This window comes from Carettochelys insculpta, chromosome 1 (genome assembly GCF_033958435.1).
Source record: "Carettochelys insculpta isolate YL-2023 chromosome 1, ASM3395843v1, whole genome shotgun sequence".
NCBI lineage: Eukaryota > Metazoa > Chordata > Testudines > Carettochelyidae > Carettochelys > Carettochelys insculpta.
In genome coordinates this window covers 268,423,323-268,449,404 of record NC_134137.1, presented here as the reverse complement: position 1 = coordinate 268,449,404, position 26,082 = coordinate 268,423,323, and the positions used below count along the sequence as shown (strand labels likewise).

The 26,082-nt window shown below is 42.1% G+C and overlaps 1 protein-coding gene across 2 annotated transcripts in view; it reads left to right on the top strand.

Moving 5' to 3' along the window:
- The window catches only part of DGKI (diacylglycerol kinase iota), a 319,904-nt gene that overhangs the window by 218,463 nt on the left and 75,359 nt on the right, over window positions 1-26,082 (top strand). For both annotated transcript variants that reach the window (XM_074983801.1, XM_074983800.1), the window contains 2 exons: window positions 7,794-7,894; window positions 24,240-24,319. In XM_074983801.1, coding sequence (XP_074839902.1) covers window positions 7,794-7,894; window positions 24,240-24,319 — 181 coding nt within the window. The remainder of the gene's footprint in view (window positions 1-7,793; window positions 7,895-24,239; window positions 24,320-26,082) is intronic.

Here is a 26,082-nt window from a genome sequence, read left to right as displayed (position 1 = left end):
AGTAAATAGTAAGCATCACATTAATTTTAAATGAACAGTTTTTTTAGAAATGGAAGTGTGTTTTCAAGTAATTGATGACAGTGTGGGTAAGTTCACTGTGAATACCTTGTTAAACTCTGGATGTGCTAGATATGACTAAATATTGTTTATTGCATAAAAACATTGCTCCTGAGAAAGTATTAGCACTGCAACTTTCAATATGAGCTTAGGGCTACCAGAGAGCTCTTTTTTCCAAGGAGGTAGTGTTGTCATTCATTTTCAACATGGATAAAATGGCATGTCCTGTTTCTGGCAGGCTGCATATTTTACCTACTGTAGCTTATTTTTGAAATATGCATCTGAGTGCTACACTTCTTTTTTTTTTAGGGGAAAAAGCAGCAGTGTCAATTCGTACCAGCTAACCTGCACTCTAGTGACTAAGATGGAAAGGAATTATGTCCCCTGAAGTCAAATAGTATATTGCTCGGCTATATGTTTGTTTTTTGTTGTGTAGAAACAAATTCAAACACGCCCCATATAATTAAAGCAATGCTTTTTATAGTATTTGGAAAACACTTTCATATCTTATTACTGTGAAAAGGTGTTTCTTGTGGTAGAAGGAGTTGTGTAGCTTGTTTTTTCCCCCCCACTATGCCTTCCCTGATCTTCAAAGACTATTTCAGACTTGCCATTGGTTATAAATCTCATTTCACTCTTTGGCTATGTCTACACTAGCCAAATTGTTTTTAAAAAGCCAGGGTTCTTTTGAAAAATCACATGAAGCGTCTAGACACACAACACATTCTTTCAATATGAAATTGGAAGAATACAGTACTTTTTGGGCAGCCCTCTTCCTTTCCCAGATGAGGAAGAGCACCTTTTTCCAAAAGATTCTTTCAGAAAAAAGTATGTAGATGCCCCGGGGGCCTTTTTTTTTAAAGTGCAGTTCTCATTGTACCGGATTTTTTGATCTGTGGCCCGTTTTTGAAAGAGCGGGGGCTTTGTGGGCACTCTCTATTGAAAGAGTGGATTGATTTTTTCGATCCACTTTTTTGTGTGTGGATGAACTCTTTCAAAAGAAGGGTTTTCAGAAGAGATCTTTCAAAAGATCGCCGTAGTGTAGCCGTAGCCTTCCAGTTCTGGGTCTGAATATGGAAATATTGGTTGGACTTCTTGCATTTTGGGGTCCCTTCCCCATTTCTAACTTACAGAAAAGATTTGGTACAAGTAGGACCAGCGAAACCTGGCCCAAAACAGCACTACTAATGTGCGTGCCAGCATTGACATGGTAGGACCAGGTGTAGGTGTGAGAAGGTATCTTTCTCTATGTGCCTTTTCATTCCCTGGACTTCATGCAGAGATGGGTTGGGATGTTATGGTGGATTTTGGCGCGGAGGCTATTGTCTGGATATAAGCCAATAGTATGAACTCATTCATGTAGGCTATGTCTACACTAGAAGCATCTGTCTACAGAAGTTGCTGTCAGAAGAGATGTTCCGACAAAACTTCTTCTGACAGATCACATCTATACATAAAAGCGGATTGATCTTTTTGATCAGCTCTGGTGACAAAAGCCTCTCCCCACTTCCCCGGAGTGTCTACACAGCTTTTTTGTCGACAGTCTCTGTTCTGTCTGCAAAACTCTGTACTGTAGACATAGCCGTGGATGCTAAAGGGACATGGAAGGTAAAGGGTTTGAACTCAAGCCAGGGCTTATGAGATTCTAGTGCTCTATTCAACAGATGTAGAAAATGAGCAGTTGACTAAGTTATTTGCTACAGTCAAAACTTGTAATGCATTGAGCATGCTGGTGTAGTTAAAGCAGCACCAACCCTGCTGCCCCTGTCTCTTACTGTTGGCACAGTTGCATTGGCATGAAGCACTTTTACTGGTATAAAAAGGGCAGATATTTTGGTAAAAAAAATAACTCTGTGTCATGACGGGGTGTGGCCAGTCTGACCTCATGGTCAGTCAGAGCAAGGCTAGGTGAGATACTGGGGGTCAGAATCTGTGATAGTGCTAGACAGTGAACTGAGATGCTGGTGTCAGGGTACCAGAAGGCCAGAATCAGGCAGCAGGTGTAGACAGTGCAGAGGAGGCAGCACAGATGATTTTCCATTCCTCACCTTGGTTTTAATGAAAGCAGGGAACCAATCGGGACATTCAGCAGTTTGCCAATCATATCTCAGGACTGGAGTCCTCTGTCAGGCTACAGCTACACTACTGGGCTATTTCAAAATAAGATCTTATTATGTCATTTGGAAACAACAGAGCTACACAGAAAATGCATTTCAAAACAGCACCCAGCTATATCAGAACAGAATTTCCGGACACATTGAGCCTATTTTGAAATACTGCCATTGAGCGCCACTATGGCTTATTTTGAAATAGCAATATTCTTCATCTTAAAAGTGCCTATTTATAGCTATTTCAAAACAAAGGCGTTATTCCTACTGCAATGAGGGTTTCCAATTTCAAAATAATGCACCTTCTATTTTGAATTTATTTCAACATAGCATGTTCATAGTCTAGATGCTAGCAAAGATATTTCAAAATAACAGCTGTTATCCTGAAATAACTTTGTAGGGTAGACCTTGCCCCAGAGCTCAGCTTCAAGTTTTGTGAGCAGGTCACTGGCTCACTGGGCACCAGTTACTGACTCTTGAGGGCCCTGCAGACAGGGGTTTAAGACTGAAGTCCTTGACTCTTGCCCTGTTTATGAGTGTCTGCCAAACTCCAGTCATTGGGTCAATCGCTCAGGTGGGTGAGTTTAGATGGATATGTAGAGGTTGAAAGGAACTTCAGACCATGTTGTCATATGAACCTTCCTGTTGGCATCATATCCCTGTTAACTAGGAAGGTTGACAAAATAGAATCCAGCAGTACCCCATAAGACCATGACCCTTGGGTAAATGAATCACCACCCAACTGTCCCCTCTGGATCTGTGTAAAAGTACATAGGGGAGCCACATGGGTTGTCTTGTCTACCCTTCCTAAACTGACAGGCGTGATACCAAAAATCTTGTAGTCAAAGAGTCAGAGGCAGATGGTGCATCAAAAGAAACATCAAGGACATAAGGTATTTATCCACTACCACAAGGACATTAACCAACACAAGCAATGCTATTTCTGGACTGCAGCTAGGCTGGCTGCCCACAGCACAATCTGAGGACTACCAAAGTTACTTTTACCATAAATTGCTTTACCATCTCAATATTCTTACCCCTAAAAGAGATCATAATGAACAAAGCCTTGTTTTTGATGGATAATTCCTCAGAGTTTTCTGTGTCCTGGGGAACTAAAGAGAAAAGCTGGCTGATTTCCCTGCAAGCTCCTGCCCCCACCCCAAAATATTTAGATGAAAATAAAGAAAAATAATTTCATTTTACCTTTTCTCTGGATATTTTTGAGATTTTCCATGGAAATTAAAAAAAAAGATTTTGTTTTTCAATCTCAGTTTTCAACAACAACAAAATGAAAATTTTCTACAGAAAGTAGACAATGCTTGTGGAAAATTTTATTTAATCAAAATGCCAGTTTTCCACTGACCACGGGCCCTATTCAAAAGTTCAGGCAGCTGCTGGATGGCCTTGCCAATAAGCTATTGGCTTGTGTCTTGGGAGAGTGGCGCTCCATTCCTGAATCTACCAGATCTTTTCTGGGTGTCTTTGAAAAAATCATTTAATCTTTCTCTACCTCATTTCCCTCCTCTCAAGAATGAGGATAGTGATGCTTAGTTACTGCTCAGGGGTGTTGTGAGGATAAATTAATGTTTTGTGGAGCTCAGAAATGATGGTCATGGGAGCAATCGGAAAACTGAAGTTCAACAGTTCAAGTTTGGATTTTGCTACCAAACAGCCATGTGATATGTCATTGCAGTTGAGTGCCTGGTAAACTGGCGTCTGTGGTTGCTTCTACACATGCCACCTCCCATCAGAGGTGGCACAGTAATGAAGTAATTGGAAGCAGGCTAATGGAATGCTGAAGTGCATATTCAGCACCTCATTAGCATAATGGCAGCCACATGAATTTCAATGTGCAGACTTCGAATTGCAGATTGACTGTGTAGATGGGGGATGCTTTGAAATAAGCACCCCACTTTGACATTCCCTTACTCCGATCAAGTTCTGTGGGAGTAAGGGAGTGTTGAAGTAGGGCGCTTATTTCGAAGCTGCCCCCATCTTCACTGTCCATCTGCAACTTGAAGTCTGCACTTCAGAATTTGCGTGGCCACCATGATGCTAATAAAACGCTGAATATGCACATTAGCACCCCATTAGGCTGCTCCAAATTGCCTCATTAACATGTCCCCTCTGATGGGAGGTGGCATGTGTAGAAGCAGCCTATGTTGCACAAACCACCTGCATAATTGAACTCCTTATGGGCAGTTTCATCAAGAAGAATATATGGGATAGGACAGCGGCTCTCAGCCTTTTACCTATAGTGTGACTCTAAGTCACAATAGATAGAAGTGTGGCAAATGCCCTGCCCCTCCCCACAGCCTGACTGTAAAGAGAGCAAAGGGCTGACAACTCCCCACCCAACTCTTGGGTTTGTGCACAGTCCCTAGATTGTGCATTAATATTCTGGGAGACTAAATTCTCTTTATAATCACAGAGGTGGCCCTTATATTAATGTTAAAGCGCAGTACATAATGGGGAAGCCAGCACTTCCTGTGCATGTGAGGGACAAAAGATGCCAGTTTTCAGGACTGTCAAATCTCACTTTTTGTAAATGCAAATGCATTTACTGAAAGGGGTTTTCTTTCCCTTGGACAGAGACCCTGCAATTGCAGTTCAATTCTTGTAGTCCCAGACTTAAACTTTTCTTTTCTTTTCTGTTGCTAAAAAGAAAATCCAGGGCAATTTTTCATTTTGGAAACCAGTATTTTATATGTCTTGCAAGGGAACATGGTTGCTCAGACTACCTTATTTGTTTCACAGCCACCAGCTGTCTGACACTAAATTTCTTTGACAAAAAGGGACAAAATCTAATTAGAGAGATATTGTCTCATCTATGTGCTCACCAACTCCCCTTGGTCTGAAGAACTGTCTCTGCACTGGTCTGCCTAACTGTAAAAACTGCAGATGGAGAGAGCTGGCTAGAAGAAAATGTCATAATACCAGTTCAGTTAGAAGGATGTCCCCTGAAGCTGTGCTGGAGCCTATGAGCCCCATCTGTCTGTCAAATAAACCATGACAAGCTTAGCTTGTGCAAGGGCAACTGACATCTTTGGGCACCTGGACACCACAGCTCCTGTCAGTCAACACAGGAGAAATGTTAGTAGCCTGTATGTTACGAAAAACATCACTCCTGCTGCTATCTGTGATTTCTAATAAGTTGTACCTTATGTATTTTCAGGAGGTTTGTATCATTGTTACAGAAATGGCTGTATAGAACAGGAGATTCTTTGATCAAGCGCTTTCCAGTGTGTTGTCTTATTCTCTAGTTACAGAAGAACCCTGAAATCATTATTTTCTGTCACTTTCCAGGCAAAGACTCTGGTGCCTAAGGTGTTTCCTTAACTGGGACTTCTTTCCTGAGTTCTTTCTTTTCATCTACCCAGAGGTGACACAGCTGCTTATACAAATAGACCAAAAGCATATGAGAAGCTGGCTCTGAAATACTTGCTAATTGCCATCTCGGTAGATTTAGCAAGGCAGGTCAGAGATAACATGTTTTGCTAAGTCAGCTGTATTTTCAGACAAAAGCATAACAACACACTTACACAACATTTACCTTTCTGAGAGACAGGTAGTGTTGAGACTGGGTTTCCAACAGGCAAAAGAGTTTCTGTAGATCAGTGAAAATGAGAAGGACCAAGTAGAAAACTTAATAAGGTAGACAAGACATATCTCCTTATAAAAATACACGCATGTGTAATATTTTAAATTTTGGAAGAACATGTGTCTATTAGGTACTAGCAGCATGGCCAGACTGATATCACTGGCCTCTTACTGAGTGCAAGTACTTTGGTAACACACAGGACAAGGAACTGATTCCTAACTTTGTCCTCCATTACGTGACCGTAGAGAAGTCATTTAAATTCCCCATGACTCAGTTTCCCCAGAAATAAAATAGATATAACTCATCACACAGGATGCTGTTAAATTTAATTCATTTTTGTATGTAAAGCATGATTGCATTGATCAGTTGATTGACTGACTGTGTATGGCACACTTGTACTATGAGAAGGGTTTCCTTGACAGATCATTGTCAATTATGTCAATGCAGATGTTCAATTTACGCCCCCATTCCTAACTTGCTGATCTTCAAAAACCTTCTGTTGTAGCATCTTGCAACAGATGTATGGCAACCCCTGCTATGCTAATCTTAGGTCTTTCCTGATCGGAGGCTGTAAATTACACTTAATATTATAAGCTGTCCACTGGGCTCTGGGATGAGATCACCAGCCAGATTGCCTAGGGAGAAAGAGTAGTGCTCTAATCCTCTGCTCCATGTAGCCTGAAGAACTACTTCTTTTGTCCTACCACACTCTTTCTGTTGTTAGAGCAAATAGCCTGAAATATGGGATATTATTTTTTAAAAAAAAGAGCTAAAAAAGAAAAGAAAAATTTCTATTTTCCGGATGTAACGGTGGCCAGGTTAAGTTAGATCTCAGTCAGTGGCCCTTTGAATGGTAGAATAAAATGCTAGGTCAGGGTCAGATGGAGGTAACCATGGAGCCAAAATAAGACCCTTAGTGCCAAATTTTCTGCAATATTGAGGCACCTAAAGATGCAGATAGATGCTCAGTAGGATTTTCAAGAATGCTTGAACAGGTTAGGTACCTAAATTCCATTGAAATCAAACAAATGAGGCATCAAACCTGCATAGTCATGTTTGAAACCCTGCCAGGTGCCCACCTGCATCTGTAGGGGCTTAGAACCTTTTGAAAATCTGACTCTTAGCCTGCTGCTACACTACCATTGTCCTGTCAGAGGGGGCATGGTAATGAAGCAATCCGAAGCAGGCTGATGAGGTGCTGACATGCATATTCAGTGCCTCATTAGCATAATGGTGATTGTGCAAACAAACATCGAACTTCATCTTGACAGTGAAAGCAGGGGCAGCTTTGAAATAAGCACCCCACTTGGACAGTCCCTTACTCCAATCTAGTTTTGTGGGAGTAAGGGAATGGCCAAGTGGGGCGCTTTTTTCGAAGCTGCCCCCATCTTCACTGTCAATCTGAAGTTCGACGTTTGTTTGTGCTGCTATCATTATGCTAACAAGGTGCTGAATATGCATGCCAGTGCCTCATTAGCCTGCTTTGAATTGCTTCATTACCATGCCCTCTCAGATGGGACATTAGTAGTGTAGCAACAGCCTGAGCCATGTTAACCAAGAGATGCTTAATGACAAGTCCTGAGAGTTAGGCCTATGTTCTCAGAGCCATGACAAGGATTTGGAGAGTGGTATTCTACCCGCAGTTATACTTTTGCAGTCACATTGACCTCCAGTGGATTGCAGCCAGGCACACAACCACCAGCTTTCTCTTGGAAAGTTTGTGGGGGCATCACACTGAAAGTGACAGAGATCAGAAAAAAATGGGATTCCAGACTACATACCAAGCAAGAACCCTTGGTCCTCTAAGACATTCTGGTCACATCAGTCTGTAGTGGACAGTTGTTATAATCTGTTAAAAACTCAACTCTTCTGATGGAAAACTCTGTGCCTATGGGGTATTGGTTTTGTTGAGGTTTCTGCTTTCTCCTGCTTCTCATTCAGAAAAGTTTATAATCTCCTTATACTCTATCCCCTTTTTCACTCTGAGACTTTACCCATTTCCAACAGAATGTTTTTTTCTTTTGCAGTCCCCACTCTATCCCAGATCGCCTGCGGATCCGAGTGAACAGGATTAGTTTACAAGAGTACGAGGGGCTGCATTATGACAAGGAAAAACTGCGAGAAGCCTGTAAGTCAGTATGTCTGACTGAGTTCTTTCTTTCTTTTGCCAGGTGTCTGTAACAGAGCTAATACTAGAAAAAGTTCCAGGCTTATGTATTTTAATTTTGTTTTACTCATTTTTAAAGATTCCATAATTGACTTAAATTTTTCAGTCAGATGTTTAATTATTGGATTCATCATATTGCCTGTAGGAGTTGAACCTTTAACCTAGAGTAGTCAAAAAGCAGATACATTTGCCTTTGCAGGCAAATCATGCAAAGCCCTCTGCGCTCCATGCAGATAACATAATCATGTCTCTCATTCAGTGATTTAATTGCCTCATTCAGAGTGTCAAACAGCCAGCCAGTCACATTGGTATCATTGATGACAATGAGCCACATGCTTAAAAATGAAGTCCTTTTCCTTGATGATACGTGGAATCATTAATCAATGCAGGACACTGCTGCTTGCAGTAACAGTTTAATAGAGTCTTGCTCGTGCATCTGGCTCATTACTCATGGTAAATGACAAGCAGTCTGTTTGTTGTGTAACAAATCTGTAGCTCACTCTATAATACAGGACTCCCTGGTAATTACAGGATGCCAAGCCTTTTAATTGCTTTGCTTGTTTTACTGGAGAAAGGTAGATGTACCATCTCTCTCCCCCACCCCTCCCTGTTTCTTCTGCTCAACATCACTTCTTCCAGCAACAGAATTGAGATGAACTGAATTTTAATTCAGGTTCTGACAGCCTCTTGTAAACTCCTGCTGGTAGATTTCAGCTGTAATTAAAGCAATTACAGACTCCATCAGTGGGCTGATGAGAATTATAACAAGATGATGGCTATGATTTGGTGAAGTGGAATTTCTATTAATAAACTTAAGATGTGAGTCTGATGGACCCTAGACAAAAGAGATCAGATTATATATATATATGTAAATATAAAAATCTCTTTGTACTGGTGAAAATGTTATTTTGGATTGTTTTATGCCTCTTTCGGATCTTTTTTTCCTGTCACCATTGTCTCAGCATTTGAGGAAAGAAAATAATGTATATTGTCATTAACTTTAAAAAAATCCTTAATGATTCCTAAGGCAAACCTGTTCTAAAAAGCAATTTAGAAGATGAGCTCTTTTTATTGCAACAGTAAATCCATATTATGTTTCTTACTGGTGAAAAACCACAATGATGATGTACACAAAATGTCTAGTAAACAATGTAAGATTGTTATGAGAGATATAGTGATCACTGATCTGGATTTTATTTCTATGGAAGTCTGTTGGTTTTTTGCTCTTCTTCATCCTAAAAATAAAAATTAGATGTCAAATACTTACATTGCCTGCTGCCAGATAGTGGGGAGCATTTTATATAAAATCGTAAAGACTCGTAGAACCCTACAACTGGAAGTGACCGTGGTAGGTCACCTAGTCCAGTCCCCTGCCCTTATGGCAGGGCCAAGCACTGTCCTGAGTCTCTTGACCATCTCTGATAGGTATTTGTCTAACCTGCTCTGAAATATCTCCAGTGATGGAGATTCCACAGCATCCCTGTGCAATTTAGTCCAGAGTTTAACCACCCTGACAGTAAGTTTTTCCTAATGTCCAACCTAAATGTCCCTTGCTGCAGTTGAAGCCCATTGCTCCTTGTGCTGTCCTCAGAGGCCAAGAAGAACAATTTTTCTCCATCGTCCTAACTCTCTTCTTTGTCTCTTCATGCCCCTGCCAGAACTTCCTGCAAATTCCATCTCTAAACCCAATAGTGGTTCCCCAACTTCTTCTTCTTCTTCTTCTTCTTCTTCTTCCAGAAGATAAAAGACATACACCATCCCCACATCCTTATGATGTTTAGAAAAGTCCTGGGTGAATAGGTAATTATTGAAGCTTACCCCAAAAGTTAACAAACTTGTACATTGTTGGACTAAGACCAAAATACTTCACATCAGAATTGTCCTAACTTCAGTTTACTGGAGTTTGAATCTTAAAATAAAGGTTTCCAGCTAATCTCAGTTTCCAGGATGGTGCCAGGTAAAAGAAGAATTCTCTACGGCTCTTATGAAACATGCTATTGTATAAATTATAGTCGTCATGTTGAATTTAAACACCTAGGAAAAAAAGAATTGCCCAGTGAGCATAATGACGTAACTTCCCTTCCCAGTTACCTTGGGACATAGATTACACAAGTCCATAGGAGATCAAGGCTAACAGCAAAACAAGATTATATCAGCAGTCTGTACAACTTGAGGCTGGGGCAAGGAATGAGACTAAAGACACACAGTGCCTTCACCTACCCGAGAAGTGCAGCTGACTATTATTACTACATTACTGAAGTGGGCTATTGAGTATATAGTAAATGCTTTCTGGCAGCAACTCAGGCCATGTCTACACCAGCCCCACTTTTCTGGAAGAGGCATGGTAATGAGCGGAGTGGAAGATGCAAATGAGGCACAGATTTAAATATTTCTCACCTCAATTGCATATTCCCGTGAAATCTCTCTTCTGGAAGATCCCCTTCCAGAAGCAAAAACTGCTGTGTAGATGGGGCTTCTTTGGAAGGAAACAGGGGTCCTTCTGATGGAGCCCCACCTACACGGCAGGTTTGCTTCTGGGAGGGGATCTTCCGGAAGTGAGATCTTTCAGGAATATGCAAATAAGGTGCAAGATATTTTAAGCCATGCCTCATTTGCATATTCTGCTCTGCTCATTACCGTACCCCTTCCAGAAAGGGGGGGCGGTATTGATGCGGGCTTAGTGGTTCTGAACATGTATACCCAACACCTCCACTGTCTGTCTTCATCCATGAGAGTCCTCCTTTCGCCAGGGTTCTGGAACAATTTGTATAGGGGCAAGCAGTGCATTAAAACAAACTATAAACCGGAGAAGCGCAGGGAGCAGAGGAAGCCACTCTACGTAGCCTTCATCGACTTGACCAAGGCCTTTGACTTGGTCAGCAGGGATGGTCTGTTCAAACTGCTCCAGAAGATAGGCTGTCCTCCACGGTTACTCAAGATGATCCAGTCATTCCACGAAGACATGAGAGGACCCATCCAATATGACGGCGCATTATCGGATGCTTTCAGAGCGGCATCAAACAAGGATGCGTGCTTGCTCCGACGTTGTTCGGGATCTTCTTCGCACTCCTCCTAAAGCACGCCTTTGGATCTTCAACAGAGGGCATCTTGCTACACACAAGATCTGATGGGAAACTGTTTAATCTTGCAAGGTGAAAGCTAAGTCTAAGGTGCGGGAAGTCCTCATCAGAGACATGCTGTTCGCAGACGATGCTGCTGTAGTGTCTCACACAGAAGACCAGCTTCAAAAACTGCTGGATCAGTTCTCCAAAGCGTGCAAGGACTTTGGGCTTACCATCAGCCTAAAGAAGACAAATGTACTCGGTCAGGATGTTGCTGAATCCCCATCAATCAGCATTGACAACTATACGTTAGAGGTCATCCATGAGTTCGTGTACCTCGGGTCCACCATCACTGACACCCTGTCGTTGGACACCGAGCTACATAGGAGAATCGGAAAAGCAGCCACGACTCTGTCCAGACTCAGCAAGAGAGTGTGGAATAACAACAAGCTGTACACTCACACCAAAATGCAAGTCTACAGAGCCTGCATCCTCAGCACCCTCCTTTATGGCAGCGAGACTTGGACCCTGTATGCCCTCCAGGAAAAGAGGCTGAATGTTTTCAACTTGCGCTGCCTCAGGCGCATCCTTGGAATATCATGGAAGGACAGAGTGACCAACACAGCCATCCTTGAGCAAGCTGGAATCCCAACCATGCACACCCTCCTCAGGTTGCTGGCTTGGCCACGTCCACAGGATGAATGATGGAAGGATTCCAAAAGACATCCTGTATGGTGAGCTAGCCTGTGGCAAAAGACCTCCCGGATGCCCCCAGTTGCGCTACAAAGATGTCTGCAAGAGAGACCTCAGAGAGGTAGACATCGAGCTGGACAACTGGGAAGAACTAGCAGATGACCGCAGCAGATGGAGGCAGGGGTTACAGAAGGGCCTTCAGAAGGGCGAGATGAGGATCAGACAGCTAGCAGAGGAGAAGCGAGCACACAGGAAGCACACTAAGGACTTGCCAGACACCCACCACATCTGCAAGAGATGCAGCAAGGACTGTCACTCTCGTGTGGGTCTTCATAGTCACAATAGACGCTGTAAATGAAGTCCTCAATTGAAACTATAAAGGGCGCGATCCATAGTCTATGCAGACTGAAGGATGTCTACTACTACTACTAAACCCTGCATATGATGGAAAACAATTCAAGCCCACGGGTGAGGCAGCACCTGCAGGGTCCCTAATGCTCACACTGATGCCTTGTACAATAAATTATTCTTAAAAATTACCAGCCCAAGTGAAAAAAAGAAACCTGCTTACCCGCTCTTTACCAAGATAATGATAATGTAACTTCGTGATATTTTGCTCACCTGTCAAAAGGGAGAAAAATCCCTTACCCTGGGCAAATGGAAAGAGAGAACGTTGTGAGGCAGATTAAAAAACCTACACACAGAGAATCCCTATATTCCAAAGCAGTACAGCTGCTTGTTTGCTGACAGATGGAGAGATCCTTCTTATATGAATTCTAAGCTAGAGGGGCTCACTTTTGAAGTGCCAGATGCTCTGCATCAGGTCATGCCCTCACAGTAGCATCATGACATTCAGCAGCATGTATTTCTCACTCTGTACCATTGTGGTTCTCAGTCTCCGTATCTTTCTGTACTGTTGCAGAATAAACACAGATGTAGAAAGTCTAGGGTGTCTCAGTTACTGCACACTTCCCTGTTCTTACTGCCGTAATAAAAAACCACCACCAACAAGAACACAGAAATCAGACCATGAAAAGGAAACCAGTTAATAACAACCCACTTTATTATCCCTGCAGGAATACTTTGGGAAAGCTATTAAGATTTTTGCCTGTGACATGCCTCCATAATAGTGTTTTGGAAGCTCTGACATCAGCATAGCAATCTGAATCACCCCCAAACTTCAGGCAAACACATTTCACTCTCCTTGTGTGCTTGAAATAGTCATTTGATTCTATCAACTGCTTCATCTAAAATTGAATTTTTCCCCTGTCTAACAACTTGTCATACAAACAGCTCAGTGAAGATTAATCTATGCTCCATTGGAGGTAGACACCTCATTTCGAAAACCTTCTGAGCAATTAAATGATGTCATTCTGTCCTCTGAAGGGCATACCTGATTCTGCCTTTCTGTAGTGCTGTAGTTTTCTTGCTGCTATACGCAGGCATTTCACCGCTACTGAATTAGCTGCAGCTCCATCTCTCCAGTCTCTTGTTCTTTCTTCTACCTACCCCTGGATATTATCCATGGGATGGTGAAAATGTAGGGGGTACCTTCTATCCTAAAACAAGGAGGACAGGTTAGCAACCTGACTATTGAAACATCAGTCTTTTGAGAATGGTGTGTGTGTGTGTGTGTGTGTGTGTGTGAGAGAGAGAGAGAGAGAGAGAGAGAGAGAGAGAGAGAGAGACTTGCATGCGCGCACACACCCAATGTAAGTAAAGCTTAGCAATTTTTTAAATGAATCATTTATTCATTAAAGAATATAGTTTTAGGTTGACCCAACAGTGTTTGCAAGCTTGACATGAATAGTTCTGATAATATTCTTTCCCCAAGAACTTAGATGCCATTCAAAACACAACCAGGGAAGAAGGGGTCATATAACTATTAACTCACTGGTTTTAGCACTCCCTTGGGATGTTGGAAACTTGGATTCAGTTCCCGAGAGGGGCCATGTCTACACTACAAAAAGAACAACAAAGTTGATTACTTCAAAGTACAACTTTGAAGAAACAGGCTTGGAAGTTGAGCGTCTGCACCCACCCTACTTTGAAGTTAAACTTTGAGGTAGGGCACTACTCCATTCCCAGGAATGGAGTAAGGATTTCGAAGTTGGGCTCCCTTACTTCCAAGTTAACTTCAATGTAATTGAAAACGTGTGTAGACTCTCTCCAGGCTACTTCGGAGTAGTGCCTAACTTTGAAGTTTGTTCCTACTGCAGATGCACTGAGGGAGTGGGGATTTGAGCTTGTAGAAGTCTGCCCTAGCCCCTGGGCAGGTCTTGCTCATCCTATTAAAGCTGTAGCTCTTATATATAATTAATCATTAGAATGGGGACTTAAAACTGGGTCTTCTACATCCTAAGAGAGGACCCTAATCATCATTCTACATTTCCAAAGAAAACAACATATTAAAATAGTAGAAAGGTGTTCACAATAATAATGAAGAAAAGGTGCAAGTGTTAATTAAATATTTTTATTCTGGATTTTGGGAAAACAGATGATACAGTCATATAATATGATAAGATGGAGTATTTTCCATTTCAGGAGTAACTCAGGAGAATACTAAAGACCAGCTTCTAAAATTAGGCATTTTGAAATCCACACATGTGGATAACTTGCCTCCAGGAGTTTTAGAAGAGCTGACTCTGGAGCTCATTCGATCACTAATATTGTTTTCTAGAAATCGTGGAACACTGAAGAAGTTCCAAATGACTTGAAGACAGCTATTTGTACTAGTATTTAAAAGGATTAATGGTATGATCCAGGTAATTATAGGCTTGTCAATGTGATGTCAGTCCTGGGCAGGATAATGGAGCAGTTGATATGGACTTAATTAGTAAAGAATTAAAGGAGAGTGAGATAATTAATGTCAATCAGTGTGGAGCTACAGAGAATAGATCCTGTCAAACGAAGCTGATATAGGTTTTTTGGATGAGATTACAAACTGGGCTGTGGAAAGTAATAATGTGAAGGTAATGTACATGGATTTCTGTACTACATGCAACTTGGTACCATGTAAAATTTTAAGAATTTATAAAGATACAAAATAAAAATGCCACACATTAAATTAATTAAAAGTTGGGTGACTGATAGTTAATTAAGAAGAGGACAGGTCAAAGCTGCAGATTAATCTGGATTGCTTGGTATGTTTCAATATGGCTAAATGTAAATAGAGCAAAGAGTGTAGGCCACACTTACAAGATGGAGGACTCTATCCTGAGCAGTGGAGACTAAAAAAAGATTTGGGAAGGGAAGGGAGAGGATAACGAGCAGAACATGAAACTCCCAGTGTGATGCTGTAGCCAAAAGGGCTAATGCAGTACATAGGAGAATCTCACGTAGCAGGAGAGAGGTTATTTTACCTCTTTATTTGGTTCTGGTGCAAGCACTCCTGGAATACTATCCAGTTCTGCTGTCCACAATTCAAGCAGGGTGTTGATAAGTTGAAGAGGGTTCAGAAAAGAGTGATAAGCATGAGCACAGGACTAGAAAACATGGCTTCTGAGTTGTCTGTACTGAAGCAGGGAAGCTAATCACTTAAGTGCGGACACAGGTACTGAGAGAGATTGTACTCAGGGGGCTGGCATAAGCTGCTGCCCAGGTTGCTACAGTCATATAGTGACAGACTCATGGAGCAGCATCTGTTTAGTTTAACAAAGTGAAGCTTAAAGGATGTCTTGGCCACAGTCTGTACATAGCTACATGGGGAACAAGGGATTGCTAATGGGCTCTTCCATCTAGCAGCAAAAGGTATAACAAGATCCAGGGGCTGGAAGCTGAAACTAGGTACGTTTTCTGGCAATCAAGTGTACATTTTCAGTAGTGAAGGTGGTTAAGCATTAGAAAATATTATCGAGGGCTGTGGTGGACTCTACCACTGGAAGTTTTGGAAGCGGGTTTGGGTTTAATTGTTTTTAAAGCAGTGTTCAGCCTCAGACTCGAATTATTTTGGAGGAAATTCTATAGTCTGTTAGACCAGAGGTCAAACTAGATAATCAAAACATATTTTCTTGGCTTTTGTATCTGTGCGCTTGCTTTCTCTCTGACCCAATGGCTATCCTGCCCCTTCTACCTGAAGACACAGAGCCCTGAAATCTTCCCACCCTTTAGTGGCTGCAGGAGCCCCAACTCCTCACCCCCACCACACCAGCAAGTCCACCTGGAGCCATCGCCCCAAGCACTGAGCTGTCTCAACCCCTGATTGCCAGCTGGAGTAAAGTTATACCAGCTTTGGGGGTGGGGGAGGGGAGAAAGGGTAGGCCCTCAGGGTGGGGTGTGAATGCAGAGGGGCTACAGTTCTCAGTTAGGGGTGGCTTAGCTTCCCCTGGCTTCAAATGCCCATGAGCCATGGACTAGTCACACTGATTATGAATAACTGAGTTACCAGTATGACATGGAATGCTATTTCCAAACATGGAGAGTTGCATTTTCTATGGCTGTGTCTACACTAGCTCCCAACTTCGAAGGGGGCATGGTAAACAGGGTATCAGGAGATGATTAATGAAGTGCTGCGGTGCATATGCAGCACTTCATTAAGCTAATTCTCCCCTGTGGCAACTTGGAAGTGTTAAGCTTCGAAGTGCTGGCTTGCGTGTAGCCGCAGCTAACTCGCCAATACGTTGAAGTGCCCGTGGCTACATGGCATGCTGGCGCTTCAAAGTTTGACACTTCGAAGTTGCCGCGGGGGAGAATTAGCCTAATAAAGTGCTGTGTATTCACCATAGCACTTCATTAGTAATCTCCCACCACCCTGATTACCTTCAAACAAGGGGGCATGTGTAGACGTAGTCTCAGTGACCCAAGAAGTCTGCATCCCTTTTTGATTCTTCACCGTCTCAGCCACTTAGATTTGTCAACACTATGGCAGGGTGGTGAATAAGATCGCTAGGAGTGGGACCTGCACAGTGACTAACAGAACGTGTCAGAGCCCATTGTCTTTTGCTTAGCAGTCTGCATGATCTAAGCATTGTAACTGGAAGCTTTTAGATTCAGTATGACACAAGAGGTCAAATGAAACATGCAGTTGTGCCCCCATAGCCCTTCCCTGTCATGCTGTCCCTGGCCATCTCCAAGTCCTCTCTGCCACCCCTCGGTCCTCACTTAAGTTCCAATCTCCACACTTAGCCATGGCCCAGGGTCACTCCTCAGATCTCCCATCCTTGTCCCAGTTTCCTTGCCTAAATAGTCCTTACCTCCCATTTCAGTCTCCCCATTGCAGTTTCCCCACCAGGTCCAATCACCTTGCCCAGCAATTCTAAGTTTCCCCTCCATGCCTATCTCCTTGTCCTCAGACTTATCCATCCCGTCACAGTTTTCCTCTCCCTGAAAAGTCCCTGAACTCCAATCACCCCATCCCCACATTCCCCATCCCCTCTGGCTCATAGTCCCTGCTATCCTCATCCAACCTCAGTTTCCTCTGTGCCACCTGCCTGGCTCCTTGTCCCAGTGTCTTTGCCGGGTGGGTTTTATTTCTCTTCCTGCACTTGGGCTCCTCATCAGCTATCTTCCCTTTCCGCTGGTTCCCAGTCCCAGACTCTTTGCCCAGCAGTTTAACCCCTCCTCAGACAATCGCAGTCTCTCCTTCCACCAACGCTTCTTGCTCCAAACACCAGAGTTCTAGCTGGTGGCTCCCTGGGATGTGTTCCAAAGGGCACCCCGATGACCTGGTAAGCACAGGGCATATACTCTCCTTTGCAACTAGTCAGCTCTGCCTGCTGCTCAGGGTTAGTGGTAGAGGTGGAGGTGGGCTATGACCATTCCTTGTCTCTGACCCTATTGAGAAGGATGGAGCTGTTGGCAAGGCAGCTTTCCACGCTATGGTAGGCATTTGCTTAACTGAATAATGGGGGAAGATTTGTAGTGTCCTCTGTGCTCCTCCATCCATGAACCAGCACATGCCCACCTATAGGCTAGTCTACATATGTCGTTTCATCGTTATTCTGTGCTCGGAAGTGTCCTAACAAATATGCTCAGATTTAACAATCTGCACTGAAAATTCAGCCTGGCATGTGCCTCCTCCACCCTTCCTTTGTTACTGATAAATAGAATCTTACTATTAAGAATTAACCAGCAAGGCTGCCAATAATGTGCGAGCAGACCAAATGCAGCGTCCTCTGCCACAGTTGCGTTGGCCATTATTTCTGATAGTAGTAAAAAAAAAATCTTGTTTTTTTCAGTAAAATAAGCAGAAATGACCTAAAGAGTGAGAGGGTGTTTTTGTGTGTCAGGAAAGTGCCATTAGTACATACTCAGTTCTTAGCCTCTTATCACACTTTAGAAGCCAAACCACTTAAAATAAGTGTCTGGTTCTTTAACGTTTCCAACTCAAGATTCAAGAGAATTTATTGTCATGACTTGGCCCTTCATATGTCCGTCAGTGGCAGTCTCACAGGAAAATGATAATCCTCACAACACCCGCAACATGCAAGATATTTTATTTGTTAAATTCAGTATTTACATCCAAACACAATCTCTGAAAGAAACTCAGTGAAGTGAACTTCCTGGGAGATCATACCTGCTTTAATGGCTTTTTTGATCAGGATTTTTGCAGCTAAATTGTGGTGTTTAGATTACAAATTTAATATCCCTTAGGAACAGCAAATGCGGAAGTTAATTGAATTTTTATCTTTTATTGGGGGTAATATGCAACATTTCTAGTCTTTTTCCATTTGCATCTATATGAAATTTTCACTAGTAGCAGGGATTCAATGTAATGAGGGAATGGTAGGAGGCAGTTTTCTCCTTTTTTTGTATATTCCAAAACTAATAACATTATGAGGAGTCAGAAAACATTGAAAATTCTTCCAGCTGACTATTGGGGTGATCTGAATTGCAAAAGTAGTATATGGCATCAGCTACATTGCTATGTCTCCAATCCAACCTTTTTTTAGTACTTTATTTAAGTTAGTGTCATTACAGGAAACAAATTTAACAAAAGGGAGAGGAAACTGGGAGGCAACTGGCCAGCAGAAAATTCTACTCCTGGAAGGGTGCTCTCTCAAGTACAACTGGGTCCTTCACTCCTTATTCCTGGTGTAGACACATTCTAGAAGTGCGCAGAGAGCAGAGAGTGCATGTAGTAGAACTCTGCTTTGCTGCGCTTATGTTTTACTGTTACCCTGCAATGTTGGTACAAACCAGAGGGGCTGGGAAGCAGCTCTAACTCTCATTAGTACAGAGAGTGGCCAGCAGAATGAGGGAGCTGGACCCCTTTCCCTGACTGCTCACCCCTCCCTCACCTGCAATGAGTGGAGCTCAGATCCTGAAGATAATTAAGTCTTTTCAATAAAATGAGCAGAAATGACCTGACGAGTCAGAGAGTTTACTTTGGTGAGAGCCACATCTGGGACCATCAGTGGGCTGATGCACTTTAGGGTAACCAGACTGCTCTACCCTAGACAATACTCCTGAACAATTCTTTATAGTATCTCCGTTTAGCTAGTATTAATCATTGTCAGGACGATAGCTCTCCTCTAATGCACGTACGTCATAGTTTCACACTAGCTCTCCAACAGACAAAGGGGAAAAAGGCCTAGGGCAGAAAGGGTAGAAAACTTAGAAGATAACCAGATCAAAACCAAACCAAATGCTGTTGGTGAAAGATCAGAAGGCTAGAAGAACCAGCAGTGAGCCAAACTATATTACTGCAAGGCACATCACAAATTCATCACAGGGATAAAGAGCATGAGGCAAGCCAGGAAATGGATTCTGTTTTAATTCTTGTATAGCATGAATAAATACCAAACCTCTCTTCTCCCTGCTCAGGTTTTCCCACTCCAAGGCTTTCCACTGAGGTCTCTAAAGGCACATCTATGCAGGGAAAGGGGAAAAAAGATCCACCAAAGCATGTTTCAGATCCATGGTCAACTGACTTGGACTCACATTGTATCACTACAAAGTGAACAAAGGAGAGGTTCGGCTTGGCCTGGAACCAATTCTCTGAACCTGTTGTTGGGGGAAAGGTCTCACAGCCCAGGCTGTAGCCTCTACTGCTGTTTTTAGCTCTGCAGTGTAAGCCCCATGACTCTGAGTCAGTTTACCTGTGCTCTACAGCTTATTGCCAGTGACACTGATTCCATTTGTGACAGCTCCTAGGATGTCATCTGGACTGTGGAACTGCTGCGTCCCCAGACTCTCTAGCCTCAGCAGCCTCTTACACTGCTTTGCTGTCTGAATAGCCTCTCCTGGCTTTCTCACGTAGTCTTCAGCATGCGAAGTCACTTCCAGCTGGATATATCAATCCCCTCCTAACCACTCATGACGTGTATATATAGAGTAACACCTGTAGATACTCCAGTCCCAACCTTGTATCCCAGGGATGTGCATCTTTCTCTGCTCAGGACCCCTGCCCCCAGAACAGAGTGCGATCATTAAAAGTTCATCTTTCCATCGAAAGGAAGGATTATGCACAATCCTTTGTTAACGTGAGTTGGGCTTTCCAAAGCACTTCAAACAATATACTCTGGCTTAGATAAAAGAATAAAATGAGTTTATTAACTGGCAAAAGATACATTTTTAGTGATTATACATGTATAAGGCAGAAAAGTCAGAATGGGTTACAAGAGAAATAAAGGATAAAATCACAATCAAATTCCTAACTTTACCAAGCTAAATAATATTAGGGCTGGTCTATGCTGGGCAGGTAAGTCTGTTGTAGATATGCAGTTCTAGCTATGGCAATTCAGTGATGGTTCTTTGGGTTTCAAATGATCCTGATGTGTTGAGTAAATATGGGGAATGAGAAGGTTCTAGAGACATTTTTGTCTCCTTTTTATACCCTAACGCCTACAGGAAAACTCTTTGCTGAGTCATAGCATCATGCAATTCTATAGTGTACCTGAGCTGTACAAACATCTTTCATATGAATTGTAAATTCCATATTTACAGGTTCCCTGATGCTGAATCTCAGGTTAAGCAATTAACAGTTTCTCAAAGTCTGTAATCAGTTCTTTGGCATGTTTCTGAGAAACTAGTCTGTGAGTGTTCCCTAGACCCTTAACTGTTTAATAACATTGCATAGTAAAATCTCATAGGCCAACATGTAGTATTGTTGCACATACCATGACAATATAATGATGTTCAGCAGATTATGATTTTTCAAATATCTCACAAGATATAGTTTATAGAAATATACTGAATATACGGGTATAGGGCATTACATGGGTAGAACAGGACATCAAATGCCTGGGCTCTGCACATGGCAAAGGGGAAGGGTCTTGGAGCCCAGGCTGCAGCCTCGCCTTCACCTCTCCACAGCTGTTTTTAGCTCTGAAGCCTGAGCACCGTGCTGCAAGTTAGTTTACATAAGCCCGGAGGATCGTTGCCCTCGATTGTTTTTTATTTGTGTTTTGCTATCTTGACATACCCTTAGTGTGGGGTGAAAATGGGTCCAAATTGCTCTGAGTCAAGTTGGTTGGAAAGTGAGGAGTGTATGATGGGATTGGTGTTGATAAAATTCAGCCAGCTCCAGTTTTGAAGAGAATTCTCTTCAAAGCTTAGCTGTCTTGATTTCTTTTTCATCCATAAAATGGAAACTGTTTTCCCTCCAAAGGATCTCTTTGGTGATCTTCCCAAAAATGTATTCATATCGTCCTCTTATTTCCTCTGCCATGCACATAGTTATTTGGTGATTAGTTTAGTGGTTAGATCAATGGACTGGGAATCTGGAAATCTTCTGTAATTTCTCAAATCTATCACTTGCTGTGTGGTCATGAACAAATCTCTAGTCTAGAGTTGTGTCTATTCCCTCTCCCACACATCACCTGAAAAAATGGGGATAACAACACATACTGTGGTTACCATATGCCAAATGGTACCATCCCATGTTACCTGAGATTGAGTATTGGGTATCAAGATCTTTGGAGGGACATTGAAAGTACTTACTATCACTTAATACAATAAGCAATTAACGCTTCAGTTTTTGGTCACACAAGCCCAGAATTTGTATGTAAGAGCTATGGCTCTTACAAGAAACCGTTGTAAATGCCATTCTTGTCATTTCATGGCTGGAACTACCTAGTTATGATTTTTATAAAATTCCTTTATCAATATGCTGCTAAAATTCATATGTGGGATAAAATTAAACGAATGTTTTTCCTCCCACCTGTGAAGATTAAAAAGGCACACTGTGCTTTTCTTTCAACCAGGCAAATAACTAAACCGTAAAAAATTTCACAGCTGAAATGTCTCTTGCATCGGAGCACTTGCACCTCAGCAAGATGTATGGATTTTTTGGTAATTCCACACGTTCACAAGTCCCTCCTCTCTGAGTCATCAGGAACTATTACGGTCTAGTCAAATAACAACTTCAGTAGGATAGGCCTTTAGTCTCAGTTAGGTGCACATATTCCTTATTCAATGGAGGGGGCTAAGTGAAAAGAAATAAAAAAAAATAGAAGAGAAAATATGAAGACCTAATGGCACAGCCTCCTTATGCATTGTTGCTATCGGAGGCACAATCGTATCTGTTGTGATTCACTGATTACAGCTGTAAAACATTGCAAAATACCGTTTCAGAGGGGCTGCAGAGGGACCTCCAGAATTGAAATGAAACAGTGATTAAATACGTTCATCCAAGTGCTTGCCATTCTCCTTTCAGGACAGGTTAAACCATATTAAATAGTGAGCAAAAAGAATTATTCTGTACCCAGAATACCTGAACAAATAAAAAACACACAGCAATTGGCACTGTTTTATAGGCTCTCCTCACCAGCTCTTCTCAGTAATGAAAGGTCCTAAAGGTGAGCCTTGCAACTCCTTCTTTCTGGCCATTGCTAAGAATTAAGATGTGGGTGAGTGGGAGATTGCTAGAAGAAAATGTGTTAATCCATTACTTCAGAAGGAAAGTGGGATATTCTCTTTGGTCCTTAGTGATCTCAGCAACCTTCCTCCCACATACCCATTCTTCCTCTCTCAACCCTCACCTCTGAGCAGCACATTCTACTTTTTTCTTAGCCTCATAATCATTAGTGCTGCATGTGGTGTTAATGCTGTGGCTCTGGTCTATCTTAGCACGCAGGCCCTGTGCAGAGTCTGAATACTCCAGAACTCTTCCTTCCTTACCTGAGATTGCTAAACTTGCCTAACCTGCCTCAGTAGGCCAGAGGAATGTGAACCATGAAACTGTCTACTCCTTATGGCTTGTCTCCTTCCTTGACTTATCAGGATGAAGGGCTCCTCAGTAGGCAAAGTCCCAGGGTCCCTCTTAATCAAATCTTTTTGAATTACAGGAGCAGCTGCAGCACAGCTAGTTTTTCAATTTATCATACTGTTGTTAGTAACCTTACTTGAGTCCTTGTTATCCAATCCACTAAATTGTTTATGAAGATAAGGATCTCACCCTCTCCTGGAATATTTCCTATGAATATTCTAACCTATCCCGCTGTTTCTATGCTGCTTCCCCACAGTTGCTGCTGCACTGTTTGGTTAAAGCCTGCCAGGGGAGAGGGAACACATTATTAAATTAGTCCATTTTAAAAATATGAGTACTTCTGAATCTCCCTTCTGCTTATTTAAGGAAACCCTGCTAGAGTTTAATACCCTCATTTGTAGGCTTGTTGAAGGGCCCGCAAACAGAGTAGCTACAGGCACTGAACTTCACTTCTGTCATTAAAAGTGATGCCCCTGGCACCAGGGAAAACATTTTGTGGTTTGCGAGTTTTCATATTTTCAACAAAAATGTGATTATTTTCTGCAAAAATGTATTTTTATGTGGGGAAACAGGGACACAAACTCATTTTGACAGAACATTTCCTGCCTTCTCTAATTTATAATCTGGGGGAGGCATAGCTTCTGAGTGCTTACTATCTATTTTAAGAAATCAAAGGTCAAGATGGCCTTCTCAGAATTTGAACTAGTTTTTTCCCTGTGAATCTCATCATGAAGTCCATGCTGCTGTTGCAAGATTTGCCTTCTGATACAAATACTTCAGCTGTTTTTCTGCTAAAATAAATAAAAAGAAGAAATATAAAATCAACATCAGTCATAGAACTAGACTGATCAATCAGCATGTCCAGGCTGCAGATCGTAAACAGCCCAACAGTTTCATATCAATGTGCACAGCTCCAGAACAGATTAATAAAAAAAGAGTCAAAGTGGAGCAGAAGAAAAATGGTTAGAAAAACAGATGTAACTTTTAGGCTTCCAAGGTTGGTTGTTTTTCATTGGCTTTAAATTGTTTTATAAGTGCTCCAGAGTCTCCTTAAAAATAATCATAGCTGTTTGCAGTGCATAACAAAATACACAACACCAATAACTCCTTTGTTAAGAAATCATTCCTTCTACTGTGTCAACATAATTGATAATAGTGGCGGATGATGAAGGATGTCAACAAACTGCAGGTATATTAGCCCCTTGAAATATTAGCAAAACAGAAAAACATGATTTGATAAATACAGAGTGGTAAAGTGGGTAGGAGAAATAGGGTCAGATTTCCACATGTGTATAAAAGATTATAGCAAAATCTTATTGGGGACTAAAAGGAGAATGCACTGTGGATGTTTAATATGTGAAAGAGAGAGGTTTTAATTAAGAATTCTTTTTGCTGCCCCCAGCCATACCTTTGGGAATTATAGTTGTACGGGGAGATTGTGACTTGGAGACCTGTCGTATGTACATTGACCGGTTACAAGAGGTGAGTCAGTGAGAATTTCAGTTATTGTTTACTGATTTATGACCTACTTTTCTCAAGTCAGAGTGTGTTACAGGATTATAAGTATAGACCCAATGCATAAGAAATGCTTTGCTTTGCTCTACCCTGAAACTGAAGCTTCTTGAGGGTGGAAGATAGTGGCCATTATAAATTCATGAGGAGCACTGCACAATATTTGGAGGCAAGAGAGAGAATACTTTACACATTTAAAGCAAAGAAAGGAATTAAAGCATTAGTTGGATTGTATTTACCAATCTGGATTTTGATCAGACTAGCAGGACGCTGCATGAATCTTGCAAAACTAATGTGGGTCCCTCCATGAAAAGCAGTAGGTAGGATTAGGAATACCTCAGTAATGCAGTTAGCATAGCTATTATGGTATTAAAATGGGACTGTCTATGCCAATAATATAATATTTGTGTGGAAATGACGCTGCTAATATCTATGTGTGTGCTAAGTATAAACTAGGTATTTCCAGAAGCTTATGTTGACTCTGAAGGCTCATGTAGTTAATAAAAGTGCTGCACTTTCTCTGTTGACAAATTGTCTCCTAAAAGCTGATTAAACATTACAGTCTGAAAGGCAGAATCTCCAAATGCTCTGGTAAGCAACTATTAAACTAATTTAAAATATACATGCATTTAGGAGCCAAGATAATGGACTTTCATTAATTTGATGTAACAGCTTTTACTTTGTGTCTGCCTTCTGATCAATGTTTTATCAGTCTCTTTATTCCTTTCAGCCAAGCTCTTCAAAAAGAGAGGCCAGGTTTAGGCTCCAGAACCATATGGAGGGTAGCAGAGGTGGTGCCCCAATGTTCAAAAGTGCTACAGCTTCCACGGCTCCCACTGGATTCAGTTGAAACTGCGATAGCCCTCAGCCCCTTTGAAAAGGAGGCTGCTTGTTTAGATGGCTAAATGGGGATTTAGGAGACTGAGATGAGGCATTTATCTTTTAGCTTTTGGCGAGGGTGTGTGTCAGAAAATAGAGCTTTGAAAATGTGAATAAATTTCAGGACTACAAAAGACAAGAGTGCTATAATCTTCATATGGAGACAGGTTTGGCAGTGGCTGGTGCAGTCGGAGGAGATGAAGGATATCTCCCCACAGATTAGACATTAACACCTACATTAATCAAAGCCCTGGTAAAGGGTGGAAAGTAGTTTCACCCAGCATGGAAAAGCCCTGGGAAGGAATTCTGGTTCTCAGTGATCCCCAGCTCCAGTCCGTGAGGACACTGTGTTGCTGCCGCTCTTTGCAGGGTTTCTCTGACTTCCTTTGCTTACGCTGCCTGAGTTCCATTGGCTGGCACGTTGTGGGGGGAGTTGGACTGGGGCTAAGGTTCACCCATTCCCCACTTACTCACAGGTTGGGAAGTAGTGACCCCCTCTAAGTGTACTATGACTCCTCTTCATACCCACACTTGCTATCTGGGCAGGCCTCACAGGAAGATGGAAGGCTCCTTACACCCATTGACTCTTCTGTATTGGGGCCTGCTACATCATTTATTTTCTCATACAAGGAACAAAGTTCTTATTTCTGGGGATATCTGCATCTGTGGGCCATGTGCGTGGATCAGATGCCAATTCAAATTTTCTATCCTCGTGAGGCTCTCAGAGTCAGGTTTCTGGGCCAGATAGTTCAAAATGCAAAATTTGCTTTCCCCAAAGATCCTCAGTATTAACTTTAAATCCTGTGAGTGTCAAATGCTGCCTCCATTAACGTTATTTGCTGGAATGCTTGTTG